The 14,251-nt window shown below is 49.3% G+C and overlaps 1 protein-coding gene across 1 annotated transcript in view; it reads left to right on the top strand.

Annotated features, from left to right (window-relative positions):
• The window catches only part of LOC124712122 (brain-specific homeobox protein homolog), a 243,771-nt gene extending 238,688 nt beyond the window's left edge, over positions 1-5,083 (top strand). Inside the window, exon 6 of the mRNA XM_047242421.1 lies at positions 4,933-5,083. Coding sequence (XP_047098377.1) covers positions 4,933-5,083 — 151 coding nt within the window. The remainder of the gene's footprint in view (positions 1-4,932) is intronic.
• Positions 5,084-14,251: the final 9,168 nt, after the last annotated feature.

The raw sequence follows: 14,251 nt of genomic DNA, 5'->3' as shown, positions 1-14,251 counted from the left end.
GATTTCATTATTTGCTCGTTCCCTTCACGCAAACTATAAGTTCTAGAGAAAAAATGAATAGGACCTTTTTATAGGAAATTAAATGTAGTTTAATCTTGTACTGCGACACGTTTTCGCTACAGGCCGCGATTTCGAGTTATTCAAGAAAACCTACAAAAGTAACTTTAAATGTGGTAGTCTCAGAAACACTTTGGAACAGGGGATGTGTCCACATTTAGTTTTTTGCTTCAAGTGATCGTTCCTGCCACATCCTTCATTATTGGCAATTTCCTCTGAGACAACCCATATACATGGCCTATCATATACATTACAATAATTATATTTTACACATACCATAATTTTTATAAAAAGTTGAACTCAGACAGAGAAATGTTCAGTCAGGAACGCGAGTTGCAGGCTGTATCACTGTGCCAAGAGCCACAGACAACACAGTGCCACCTCAAGTTGCCATGTGATCTGTTGTGACTTGGCAAGACAGCCAAGCCACTAGGAGGTGAAGCCGAAAGGCACGCGTTTAAGCTCACGCAGGCTGGCGTGAGGTCTGGAACAGTTAAAGGAGTTGAGTCTAGTAAAAAAAGGTACATAGCTGCTGGAATACTTAACTTTAATCCATAATTGGTGAACATCGGTCGGACGGTACTTGCATCACAAGATAAATACCAAATGATAATGGCGCCTTGCTAGGTCGTAGCAAATGACGTAGCTGAAGGCTATGCTAACTATCGTCTCGGCAAATGAGAGCGTAATTTGTCAGTGAACCATTGCTAGCAAAGTCGCCTGTACAAGTGAGGCGAGTGCTAGGAAATCTCTCTAGACTAGACCTGCCGTGTGGCGGCGCTCGGTCTGCAATCACTAACAGTGGCGACACGCGGGTCCGACGTATACTACCGGACCGTGGCCGATTTAAAGGCTACCACCTAGCAAGTATGGTGTCTGGCGGTGACACCACATGATCTCCTCCATGCGATCTCATCTGTGAGAGGGGTGGGGAGCAGTGAGCTATCTTGCAATCCGATCCGTAAGAGTGGTGGGGAGCAATGAGCTACCTTGTGATCTGATCCCTGATCACTGGAGAACAGTGATCTAGTGGACAGCTTACAGCCCGATTGGTGAGAGTGATGGGAGATGCGGGCTATTGGGAAGGCAGTGATGCCTGGATCACCTTGCGATATGCTCCCAGTGTACAGTGGATGGAGATCATGGGTTATACGATCGCTGACAACAGTTTCCGAATGCGATACAATGTCAAAAGATAATAAGTAACAACTCACCTAAAAGTACAGGGCTATTACAAATGATTGAAGCGATTTCATAAATTCACTGTAGCTCCATTCATTGACATATGGTCACGACACGCTACAGATACGTAGAAAAACTCATAAAGTTTTGTTCGGCTGAAGCCGCACTTCAGGTTTCTGCCGCCAGAGTGCTCGACTGCGCAGTGAGACAAAATGGCGACAGGAGCCGAGAAAGCGTATGTCGTGCTTGAAATGCACTCACATCAGTCAGTCATAACAGTGCAACGTCACTTCAGGACGAAGTTCAACAAAGATCCACCAACTGCTAACTCCATTCGGCGATGGTATGCGCAGTTTAAAGCTTCTGGATGCCTCTGTAAGGGGAAATCAACGGGTCGGCCTGCAGTGAGCGAAGAAACGGTTGAACGCGTGCGGGCAAGTTTCACGCGTAGCCCGCGGAAGTCGACGAATAAAGCAAGCAGGGAGCTAAACGTACCATAGGATGGTGCTCCACCGCACTTCCATCATGATGTTCGGCATTTCTTAAACAGGAGATTGGAAAACCGATGGATCGGTCGTGGTGGAGATCATGATCAGCAATTCATGTCATGGCCTCCACGCTCTCCCGACTTAACCCCATGCGATTTCTTTCTGTGGGGTTATGTGAAAGATTCAGTGTTTAAACCTCCTCTACCAAGAAACGTGCCAGAACTGCGAGCTCGCATCAACGATGCTTTCGAACTCATTGATGGGGACATGCTGCGCCGAGTGTGGGAGGAACTTGATTATCGGCTTGATATTTGCCGAATCACTAAAGGGGCACATATCGAACATTTGTGAATGCCTAAAAAAACTTTTTGAGTTTTTGTATGTGTGTGCAAAGCATTGTGAAAATATCTCAAATAATAAAGTTATTGTAGAGCTGTGAAATCGCTTCACTCATTTGCAATAACCCTGTATATATATATACTTACTGAGCTTCTGAAATTTGAGGTTTTCTTTTCAAATGAAACGCGAAAACATTATGCTGGAAGTGTTTTATATGTTGATATAATATTGTACAGTCTGTCGGTACCCTCAGTAGCTGTGTAGTCAGCGTGGAGGATTGCGAAGTGAAGAGACCTGAGTTCGATTCTCGGCCGACTCAAAGATTTTTTTTCCACTCGAGGACTAGGTGTCATGTTGTGCTTACTTTCGTACCACCATAATTGGGATTACTATTGAGATGGCTGACTGGATATAGCTTGACAGCCAACAAACTGAAAAAAGGAGCTTTCTTTAGATTCTGTTGTTATCATGGATGAGAAAAGCTCCACGTACTAACAAGATATGCAGATCCATGAGCACATGGTCTACATGGTGTTACAAAAAGGTATGGCCAAACTTTCAGGAAACATTCCTCATACACAAAGAAAGAAAATATGTTATGTGGACATGTCTCCGGAAACGCTTACTTTCCATGTTAGAGCTCATTTTATTACTTCTCTTCAAATCACATTAATCATGGAGTGGAAACACACAGCAACAGAACGTACCAGCGTGACTTCAAACACTTTGTTACAGGAAATGTTCAAAATGTCCTCTGTTAGCGAGGATACATGCATCCACCCTCCATCGCATGGAATCCTTGATGCGCTGATGCAGCCTGAAGAATGGCGTATTGTATCACAGCCGTCCACAATACGAGCACGAAGAGTCTTTACATTTGGTACCGGGTTTGCGTAGACAAGAGCTTTCAAATGCCCCCATAAATGAAAGTCAAGAGGGTTGAGGTCAGGAGAGCGTGGAGGCCATGAAATTGGTCCACCTCTACCAATCTATCGGGTACCGAATCTGTTGTTGAGAAGCGTACGAGCACTTGGACTGAAATGTGCAGGAGCTCCATCGTGCATGAACCACATGTTGTGTCGTACTTGTAAAGGCACATGTTCTAGCAGCACAGGTAGAGTTATCTCGTATGAAATCATGATAACGTGCTCCATTGAGCATAGATGGAAGAACATGGGGCCCAATCAAGACATCACCAACAATGCCTGCCCGAACGTTCACAGAAAATCTGTGTTGATGACGTGATTGCACAACTGCGTGCGGATTCTCGTCAGCCCACACATGTTGATTGTGAAAATTTACAATTTGATCACGTTGGAATGAAGCCTCATCCGTAAAGAGAACATTTGCACTGAAATGAGGATTGACACATTGTCGGATGAACCATTCGCAGAAGTGTACCCGTGGAGAGGCCAATCAGCTGCTGATAGTGCCTGCACACGCTGTACATGGTACGGAAACAACTGGTTCTCTCGTAGCACTCTCCATACAGTGACGTGGTCAACGTTACCTTGTACAGCAGCAACTTCTCTGACGCTGACATTACGGTTATCGTCAACTGCACGAAGAATTGCCTCGTCCATTGCAGGTGTCCTCGTCGTTCTGGGTCTACCCCAGTCGCGACTCATAGGCCGGAATGTTCTGTGCTCCCTAAGACGCCGATCAATTGCTTCGAACGTCTTCCTGTCGGGATATCTTCGTTCTGGAAATCTGTCTCGATACAAACGTACCGCGCCACGGCTATTGCCCCGTGCTAATCCATACATCAAATGGGCATCTGCCAACTCCGCATTTGTAAACATTGCACTGACTGCAAAACCACGTTCGTGATGAACACTAACCTGTTGATGCTACGTACTGATATGCTTCATGCTAGTACTGTAGAGCAATGAGTCGCATGTCAACACAAGCACCGAAGTCAACATTACCTTCCTTCAACTGGGCCAACTGGCGGTGAATGGAGGAAGTACAGTACATACTGACGAAACTAAAATGAGCTCTAACATGGAAAAATGGTTCAAATGGCTCTGAGCACTATGCGACTTAACTTCTGAGGTCATCAGTCGCCCAGAACTAAGAACTAATTAAACCTAACTAACCTAAGGACATCACACACATCCATGGCCGAGGCAGGATTCGAACCTGCGACCGTTGCGGTCGCTCGGTTCCAGACTGTAGCGCCTAGAACCGCACGGCCACTCCGGCCGGCCTCTAACATGGAAATTAAGCGTTTCCGGACACATGTCCACATAAAATCTTTTCTTTATTTGTGTGTGAGGAATATTTCCTGAAAGTTTGGCCGTACCTTTTTGTAACACCCTGTATACACATTTTTTGTATCTTGGGAAACCTTTTCTAAAGGATGTAGTGTGGGGCGCCGTTGCAGCAGCCTACCAGAGAATTTTCATTCTGCGCATTACAGCCACCATTTTGAAATAAGATTGAGTTTTTCTGAGTCACCCATCACCTACTCTTTTGAAGGGTCTGGCTCTTTGAAGCAAGGAGCGGACTGCCCATCTCTAGAACGTACAGGTGGTGAATAAAGAAACCGCCGCTGTGATTGGTTTTCAGTTCCGACGAGTTAGTGTGACGGCTTTCTCACCTGAAGATGGCGTCCAGGTGGACCGCCGAAATATTGTGGCAAGATGACTTTATGTTCCAGGTGAAAACCTGATGTGAATACCAAGGGAAACGTTACTTCACTTCGCCTGGTCAGCATCGCTCGCTTGCTATTACAAGAGAGTACCATGCAGAGCAAAACAGGAAAATACGTTTGAAGTAAAAGCCAGCATTTATGGTAAAATAAATAAACTTTAGGGGAATATGGTAAGATAAAATATATTGGTAAAGTGCCACGTCTTTGAAGAGCCTGCCGCATGACGGCGCTGGTGGAGCTGCCCGCTGCTGGCGTGTCCGCCTCCCGCAGGTCTGTTATGAGCGGTGAGGCCCACCGCTGCGCCTGCAGGTGTCTGCGCGTGTTATTTGATTTGCCGCGCGCGCCATTCTCCGTCTGCTAATCCGCCGGCGGCTAGGGGAACCCCCGCCGGGCTGCCACGCGCCGCCAATAATCAGGGCTCCATCGCTCTCCCTGCCGCCCCCCCCCCGCCCCAACCAGCTGTTGGACTCGTCCCTCTGCCAATATGCTGCTACTGCCCGTTCAATGGACTCCCCGTGCAATCTTCCTACCTGTGGCGCCGTATTCATCCTTAATGTCAAACTGAGTTAGTTCAGACAGTTTTCTGCTACAGCTGAAACCCATTTATCCAGACCAGATGATGAGATGTTGGCCTCTGAATCATTCCTCCAACTTTTCTGCCGAACGAGGTGATACAATGGTTAAGTACTGCAAGTCATCAGTTCAATAGAACTGTTTGTCGGATCATGTACCACTGTGAGCCATATCGACTCTTGATTGTCCGTGACAGCAACGAAAATTAAGCCACTGTTCGTGCACGCAACCAGTCATATAATATTATTAATGCGTTTATCAAAATATCCACGGGTGTACTGCCGGTCTACAGTGTCCAACTTCCTTTCAGCCCCATCGACGGGACGAGGTTCTCCTCACTCGGCTTCGAATAGGCCACAGCCCTATGACGCATGGCTTTCTATTCCGGCGAGAGGACCCTCCAATGTGTGGTGCTTGCGGCGTCCAAGTCACTGTGCGCCATGTTTTATGGGATTGCGTTTTATTTTCTGACCAGCGGGTCGCGGCTGACTTGCCAGCGGACCTGCCATCTCTTTTAGGCAACACTCAGACGAACGTGGCTAAAGTTTTAAAGTTCTGTGCCCTGTCAAATGTTTTTACAAAGATTTTAGGGTGAGGATTTTAATTTGCTCACAGTGTGACAAGCTCGCACATATTTTATGTAAGTGGCCAGCCAATAACAATTTCCTGTGACATTCTTGTTGCTATGTTTCCCCTTTCCTTAGGTTTTACTTTCTTATGTAGCATTTTCCTTCTTTTCCTGCTTTCTTTGAGTGTGTGCTTTAGTTTTCTTAGGTCTGTCCACATTCGTTCCTTTTAATGTGTGTCAGGGCGCTGATGACCTCGATGATGAGCGCCCATAAGCCCAAACACACCACCACCACCACCACAGTGTCCAATGGGCACAATATTTCGGCCATCATACATGTCGCCATCATCAGGTGAACTGACGGACTGAGCTCCTGTGAACGTGCCGGCAGGGAGATCCGTACGCTATGGCTGCTCAGAGGGAACTGGGTTCGGTCGCGGCTGTGGCCGGTTTAAATACCCTCCGCCCGCGGCGCACTCCCTCCGCCATTTCGAAAAAATGGGTACTCAGAGTGGCAGATTCAACATGCTCTCCGCCCAACCACTACAGCACAACCTGTGGAGATGGATGAAATCACGAGGGAGGAGGTAGGCACTGCGTTTATTCCATATACAGGCGCACTCTCGGGGAAAATCGCCTGCATTTTGAAGAAACACCGGGTCGGAACTGTGTTTTGTCCTCCGAATAAAACTCTTGCACTGGTGGGGAGCGCCAAAGATGACCTCGGTTTGAGGAAGGCCGGCGTGTACCAGATTCCGTGTCAATGTGGCAAGTCGATGCGTACCGTCGAGATCGATGCCGTGAACACCAGAACACTGATGTATCCGAGCAAGTCGGCGGTCGCTGAACTTTGTTTGTCGGAAAATCACGCTATGGAGTATGAACGCACGAGGATTCTGGTACAGACGTCGAGATACTGGGACAGCGTTGTTAGAGAGGCCATCGAAATTCGCACCAATGGCGACCTCATAAACCGTGACTGTGGCTATAATCTTAGCAATTCTTGGGAACCACCGATTGGGTTAATCAAGAGTAAATCGAGCAAACGTATAGTTGTGACGACCACGGCGGACAGAGCCATCACACCGACGTCATCTCAGACGCCGTCGCAATCTGTTCCACCGCGCGACCGTGGCGCGGGGCGCGGACGGCGGGGAGAGCGCGCCGCGGGCGGAGGGTATTTAAACCGGCCGCCACCGTGACCGGACCCAGGACGGGCACCCGTTCCGAGTGGGGGCGGGAGACTGCGGACGGAGCGCACAGGCACGTTGCACACGAGGCAGCAGAAGAAGCCGGCGCGCACGCACCTCCACACGCTGACGATCGGACATGGCCGGACGCAGGAAGGGCGGCAAGATTGCGGCCGCGCTGGAACTCCTGGTCAATGCGATCGGCAACGATCGCGGACGCAGACGGCGCCACAAGAAGAAACAGCGCACTGAGCAGCAATGCTTCAAGTGCCAAAGGATGGGGCACATTGCAAAAGTGTGCAGGGGCACATTAGCGTGTCTGAAGTGTGCTGAGGCACACGACACACGCAACTGCACCAAGCCCCGCGACGCGGCTGCCAAGTGCGTGAATTGCGGCGGTGCCCACGCCGCAAACTCGCGCAGCTGCGTCTACGTGCGGGGCTACAGAAGCAAGATGGCCGCCCCACGCCCTGCAGAGGGACCTGGCGTCGAGACGGACGTCTCACCCCCCCGTTCCCGCGGGGGTGGTGGACCGTGCCGTCGCGAAGCCGCCACAGACGACGCACTGGCCGTCTTCCACACCGCCCTTGCGGCCGAGAGGGCCGCCACGAGGGAGGAACTCCTGGCTGTTCACCGCCAGCTGCAACAGCTGCGTGAGGAGCTGCGGGTCCTCAGGAAGACGCCTACCCCCACCGCCAGCTCCACTGCGAGTCGGCCAGCGGGGGTTGACGCCTCCACCCAGACGGAGCCACCCGCGCCGCCAGTTGACGTGACGGGCGGCGTAGAGGCACCCATGGACATCGAAGTGGAGCAGCCTGCTCTCCCTCCTGACGGCGAGGTCGAGCCGCGGGCACACGACGAGGAGACGCGCACGGAGACACGCCCAGCTGCTGCGGCGGAGACTGAATGCCTGCCGCTCCCTACGGAGTACAGCTTGCAACCTGTGCTGCAGTTGGTCGCCGCGACTCTTCGTGACGGGACATACCCGCACCTGGACAACCTCTATCCATCCACTCCACCCCACAGGACGAAGACCGCTTCTTCGCAAGCTGAAGAAGCGGTAGCAGACGAAGAGCTGCCCCTCCCGCTCCCAGACGAGCGGAGCGTGCAGCCCTTCCTCAAGAAGATCGTGGCGTCGCTGAAGGACGGGACGTACCCTCACGGGGAAAACCCGTACCCCTTCACGCCGGCACACGCGAAGCCACCACCGCCTCACCAACCGTGTGACCCCAGGCACATGCGTTGCATGTTGCGTGAGGCGGTAACCAGGAAGGAGCTGATTTTGCTCAACAGCCGCCCCATCTTCACCCCTTCGGACTGGGAACACATCACCCTGGTCACAGAGAAGTGGGTAAAGGAGGAGTGGCGCTCCGGCAGGCGTCAGCCTGCCCCAGAAGACCTACCAGCAATAAACTACTTCGCTAATTTAAAATTAGAGAGGTAGCCAGAGGCCCATTCGAACGAGAGGCCACACTTACGACAACCCAGATGTTAAAGGAGGAATAGCAGCACTGCTGCTTAGCCTCCCCCATCTCCGGACAGAGGATGTCCGTGAGTTTAGCGAGACGAGACGAGACCGGACCCAGTTCCCTCCGAGCAGCCATAGCGTACGGATCTCCGTGCCGGCACGTTCACAGGAGCTCAGTCCGTCAGTTCACTTGATGATGGCGACATGTATGACCGCCGAAATATTGTGCCCGTTGGACACTGTAGACCGGCAGTACACCCGTGGATATTTTGATTATCAAATACGCCGGGAGAAACTCAAGAATCACGTAAATGCGTTTGTTTATAGTGGTCATATACACCATACGCAATACTACACAAAAAGATAAAATAACAAATGAAACCGTCCACTTCTGCAGGCAATAATTTCTTCAGTAATTTTGATTACGTCGTGATGTAAAATTGTGATGCGAATTATTTAGATAAGAAAGGGAAAAATCGGAGAAGTTCAGATTGGGAAATGTAGAAACACAAGAGGCAGCACCCTCTCTACGACTTGTGCTAAAAGACAGACTGAAGAAAGGCATGCCGGGCAAGCCGACGTTCATATCGTTTGTAGATTTAAGAGACAGCTTTTGACAATGTCAACTGGAGTATACTGTTTGAAATTTTGAAGTTAGCAGTTAGCGGAAGTTTACGCACAACTTATAAAAAGAAAAAGAAAACAGATTGCAGTTATAGGAGTCGAAGTACACGAAAAGGAGGCAGCGTCTGAAAAGGAGAAGGGTAGGATGTATTTCAAACTGTACATCACGCAAACAGTAGAGGAATCCAAAGACGAATTTGGAGAGCAAGTTAAAGTTCATGAAGAAGAAATTAGTTTTGAGCTTTGCCGATGGTATTGTAACTCTGTCGCCTGACTGACATTATGCACAGCGCAGCGTAAATGAGAAAAGCTTGCCTCTTCTAGCGAATGAGATGAATATTGACAGGCTATGGGCATCTCAGATTAAAACTTTCTACACTATCAGACCATGGAAAGGCATGGACTAAAACCCCACTTGCAGAGAACCACTGATTTGTAAGGATACTGGATAATGGTGGTAGAAATCTCAGCACTAGTAAATAAAAGATTTAGAAAACGTAAAAACGAGATGTATTCTGTTGAAATCAGAACAGGAAACGTACGTTGAACTAAGGGCAGCCTCCACTGACGTGAATACATTCACCAAGCGACATGTAGAATGAGCCGTGAATTAGCACTACACGAGCTTAACCGAGAACACAACAGAGAGATAATGTTGAAACGTGAGAACTAGGCTTAGGGAAGAAGGAAGAAGGGGGGCGGGGGCAGATTTGGATGAGACTTATCGCATTGCTGGTTCTGCTGCTCTCACGTTGCATCGCGAAATACACTACTGGCCATTAAAATTGCTACACCAAGAAGAAATGCAGATGATAAACGGGTATTCATTGGACAAATATATTACACTACAACTGACATGTGATTATATTTTCACACAATTTGGGTGCATAGATCCTGAGAAATCAGTACCCAGAACAACCACCTCTGGCCGTAATAACGGCCTTGATACGCCTGGGCATTGAGTCAAACAGAGCTTGGATGGCGTGTATAGGTACAGCTGCCCATGCATCTTCAACACGATACCACAGTTCATCAAGACTAGTGCTTGGCGTATTGTGACGAGACAGTTGCTCGGCCACCATTGACCAGACGTTTTCAATTGGTGAGAGATCTGGAGAATGTGCTGGCCAGGGCAGAAGTCGAACATTTTCTGTATCCAGAACGTCCATTGTTCAAAGTGCCGTCATATGCGAACAAGAGGTGACTGAGACGTGTAACCAATGGCACCCCATACCATCACGCCAGGTGATACGCCAGTATGGCGATGACGAATACACGATTCCAACGTGCGTTCACCGCGATGTCGCCAAACACGGATGCGACCATCATGATGCTGTAAACAGAACCTGTATTCATCCGAAAAAATGATGTTTTGCCATTCGTCCACCCAGGTTCGCGTTGAGTACACCATCGCAGGCACTCCTGGCTGATGCAGCATCAAGGGTAACCGCAGCCTTGGTCTCCGAGCTGTACATCACGCAAACAGCAGAGGAATCCAAAGACGAATTTGGAGAGCAAGTTAAAGTTCATGCTGCTGCAAACGTCGTCGAACTGTTCGTGCAGATGGTTGTTGTCTTGCAAACGTCCCCATCTGTTGACTCAGGGATCGAGACGTATCTGCACGATCCGTTACAGCCATGGGGATAAGATGCCTGTCATCTCGACTGCTAGTGATACGAGGCCATTGGGATCCAGCACGGCGTTCGGTATTACTCTCCTGAACCCACCGATTCCATATTCTGCTAACAGTCATTGGACCAACGCGAGCAGCAATGTCGCGATACGATAAACCGCAATCGCGATAGCACTACAATCAGACCTTGATCATAGTCGGAAACATGATGGTATGCATTTCTCCTCCTTACACGAGGCATCACAACAACGTTTCACCAGGCAACGCCGGCCAATTGCTGTTTGTGTATGAGAAATCGGTTGGAAACTTTCCTCATGTCAGCACGTTGTAGGTGTTGCCACCGGCGCCAACCTTGCGTGAATGCTCTGAAAAGCTAATCATTTGCATATGACAGCATCTTCTTCCTGTCGGTTAAATTTCACGTCTGTAGCACGTCATCTTCGTGGTGTAGCAATTTTAATGGCCAGTAGTGTATATTTCAGTTTTAGGAGCTCTTTTTCTCTAGAGTGTCACCTTGTACGGAAGTGAAGTCTGAAGGACAAACAGCTAAGACAGACAAGAAGAGAACAGCAGATTTTCAATTGTGTTGCTACAAAAGAATGTTGAAGATCAAATGTGTAGATCGGATAGCTGATAAAAGGGCACTGTATCGAACTGCATAGAAAAGAAGGAATCAGTTTATACGAGGGTTGACTGAAAAGTAATGCCTCCACCTTCGTAACTCTTCAATAGCTGGCAGCATTTGTATGTGACAGGTATTGGCTTGTTCCGTATCCTCTTCTCTACAGCTCCAGTTGGCGGGAAGCCAATTCTTGACAGCAGAAGGTGTCATCCCAAAGAAAATTCATCAGAGAATGAAAGCAGTTTATGGTGATTGTGTTGATGTGAGTACTGTGCGTCGTTGGACGAGAAAGTTTAAAGATGTTCAGCCGGGAACATCTGACTTGCGTGACAAACAAAGAGTTTGACGTACTGTGACAGCAACCACCGAGTTTCACAAGCAAAATGTTGACAGATTGATTCAGGACGATCGTCGTATCAGTCAGATTGCAAGCACAATCGGCGTTTCACAAGAACTTGTGAGTCACATTATTGCTTTGCTTGGCTATCGGAAGATCTGTGCATGACGGTTACCCGGGATGCTGACTCCTGAAATGAGAGCGCACGGACTTAAAATTTGCCAGGAACTCCTCTCGCGTTACGAGGTTGAAAGTGACGCCTTTCGCCATTCTGCTTGCATTTATGATGAATATCCATCGGGGTCACACCTTCTGCTGTCAAGAATTCAGTGACTGCACGTTGCTTAAATCTCATTGACCGACCGTCTGCACAGGGTTCCATACTTTGCAGTGTAACAACACAACCATTCAATGCTAAGGCTTCCCGCCAACTGGAGCCGTAGAGAAGAGGCTACGGAACAAGCCAGTACCTGCCGCATACCAATGCTGCCAACTGCTGAAGAGTTACGAAAATGGAGGCATTTCTTTTCAGTCAACCCTCGTAGAATACATCCCGAGACATCAAGAAATCGTCAGTTTAGTATTTGAGGGAGCTGTGGTAGATAAAAATTGTGTAGGGAGACCAAGGAGCTTTCTACAGTACGCAGATCCACATTGATTTATGTCGAAGTAGAGAGAGATGGTAAAGCTTGAACAGGACAGTGTGGCGTGGAGAGCTGCGTCAAACCAGTCTTCGGACCAAAGACCACAACTAAAGCAATAATTTCTGAGGTTCTAGGGTGGTGGTGCTTCATTCATACGGGGCGGGGGGAGGGGGGGGGGAGATTGCAAATGGTGCGATGCATCGTCTGGTATAGTAAGTCGTAAAATAAATGCGCAGCCGCCTCGGACGCGCCGGAGTCGGCCGCTGGTCGGACGGTTGGGCCTGGCCCGCCGGACGCCCCAGCGGCCGCTCCACACAGGACGGATCCCAGGTTGACGACCCCGGCTACGGCACCGGTTCATGACAGGACAGAACGTCAAGAACGACGATCGACAGGCGCTGTTCGACCGCAGAAGACTACACAACACACGACGAAACCGTATTCGGACGTCGGCCATACGTCACGTCGCGACGGACGCAGCAATGAAGACGACCGCCAGGACTACGCCAGAAGACTCGATATATGTCGGGAGGAGGACAAAGAAACGGTGAAGGACATACAAAGCCTTATCCACTATTCACGGGAAACGCAAGAGCAGGATAACGACACCTGTCTGGCATCTCCATCCGTGGACTCAGATGTCGAATCACAGCACTCCCACCAAACGGTCGATGACGCGGAGATGGTAGCGGCCTTTTCAGCAGAAAACGACAACGACTCCCCTCACGCAGAGGGGGACTTAACGCTCGTACACAACAAACGGCGCAGAAGCAAAGCATTAGCCAAGGACTTAGCCAACCCGGCTAAGAGACGAACAGAGACCATCCCCACAACGAACCGATTCGCCCCACTGACACCTCAAGCTGCGCCTCCACAACCCACCAACAAGCCACAGGCACAAACTTCTAATGGCGCAGAAGCCGTGGACACAGACATGAATGTGCTTCGCAAAGTGCCCCCAGTCACAATTTATTACACAAAGGATTACGTTCACCTCAATGAAACGCTCAACGGACTTCTAGAGGGCAACCTTAAAGCTGTATACCAAAAGGACCGCATCAAATACTACTTTGAGTCCTTCGAAGACCAAAGTCGTGCAATAAAATTCTTCACGAACCACAGCTTCTCCAATTTTACGCATCAAGCACCAGACGACAGGGAACTGAAAGTAGTTGTTAAACGCCTTCCGGCGGAAGTTACCGAAGAACAACTTTACTATGCCCTCAAGGAAAAAGGCTTCAAAGTGCTACAAGTCTACCAATTTAAGGAACGCGATGAGAAGACGAAAGAACTGATACCGCAACCTGTGTACCGAGTCACCCTCCCATCCGGGAAAGACAGTGACAAGATATATGATGTCAAATACCTGCTCTACACACGAGTGATAATAGAAACCTGTAATAGTAAAGAAGGACCTGTCCAGTGTCGACATTGCCAACGTTTCGAGCATACAGCGAACTACTGCAGCATGCCAGCCCGCTGCGTCCGCTGTGGTGGCTCCCATAAATCATCGAATTGTACCCATCCTAGGACGGCGCCCCCAAAGTGCGCCAATTGTGAACAAGAACATCCAGCGGTCTTCCGTGGCTGCCCCAAATTTCAAGAACTTCTTCGGAAATACACTAGAAGGACACCAAAGAAGTCGACCCCACAACGGCCTATAATTGTTAAGAACTCGGCCATGGCAGCGATTCCGGCCACCCAACAACAAGCGGCACCTCTCCCTGTGAAAATAATCGCCTCTCGACCACAACCGGCACCCAGAGTGACTCTACGACAGAAAAGACAACAGCGCTCTTACTCCGAAACAATATATGCCCATCCACCGACGCCAACACCAGCGGGGACATCATCTGCCTGGTCGACCACC

The sequence above is a fragment of the Schistocerca piceifrons genome, chromosome 8, assembly GCF_021461385.2.
Source record: "Schistocerca piceifrons isolate TAMUIC-IGC-003096 chromosome 8, iqSchPice1.1, whole genome shotgun sequence".
Taxonomy (NCBI): domain Eukaryota; kingdom Metazoa; phylum Arthropoda; class Insecta; order Orthoptera; family Acrididae; genus Schistocerca; species Schistocerca piceifrons.
The sequence above is the reverse complement of the archived record's forward strand: the minus strand, read 5'-3'. Positions and strand labels throughout refer to the sequence as shown.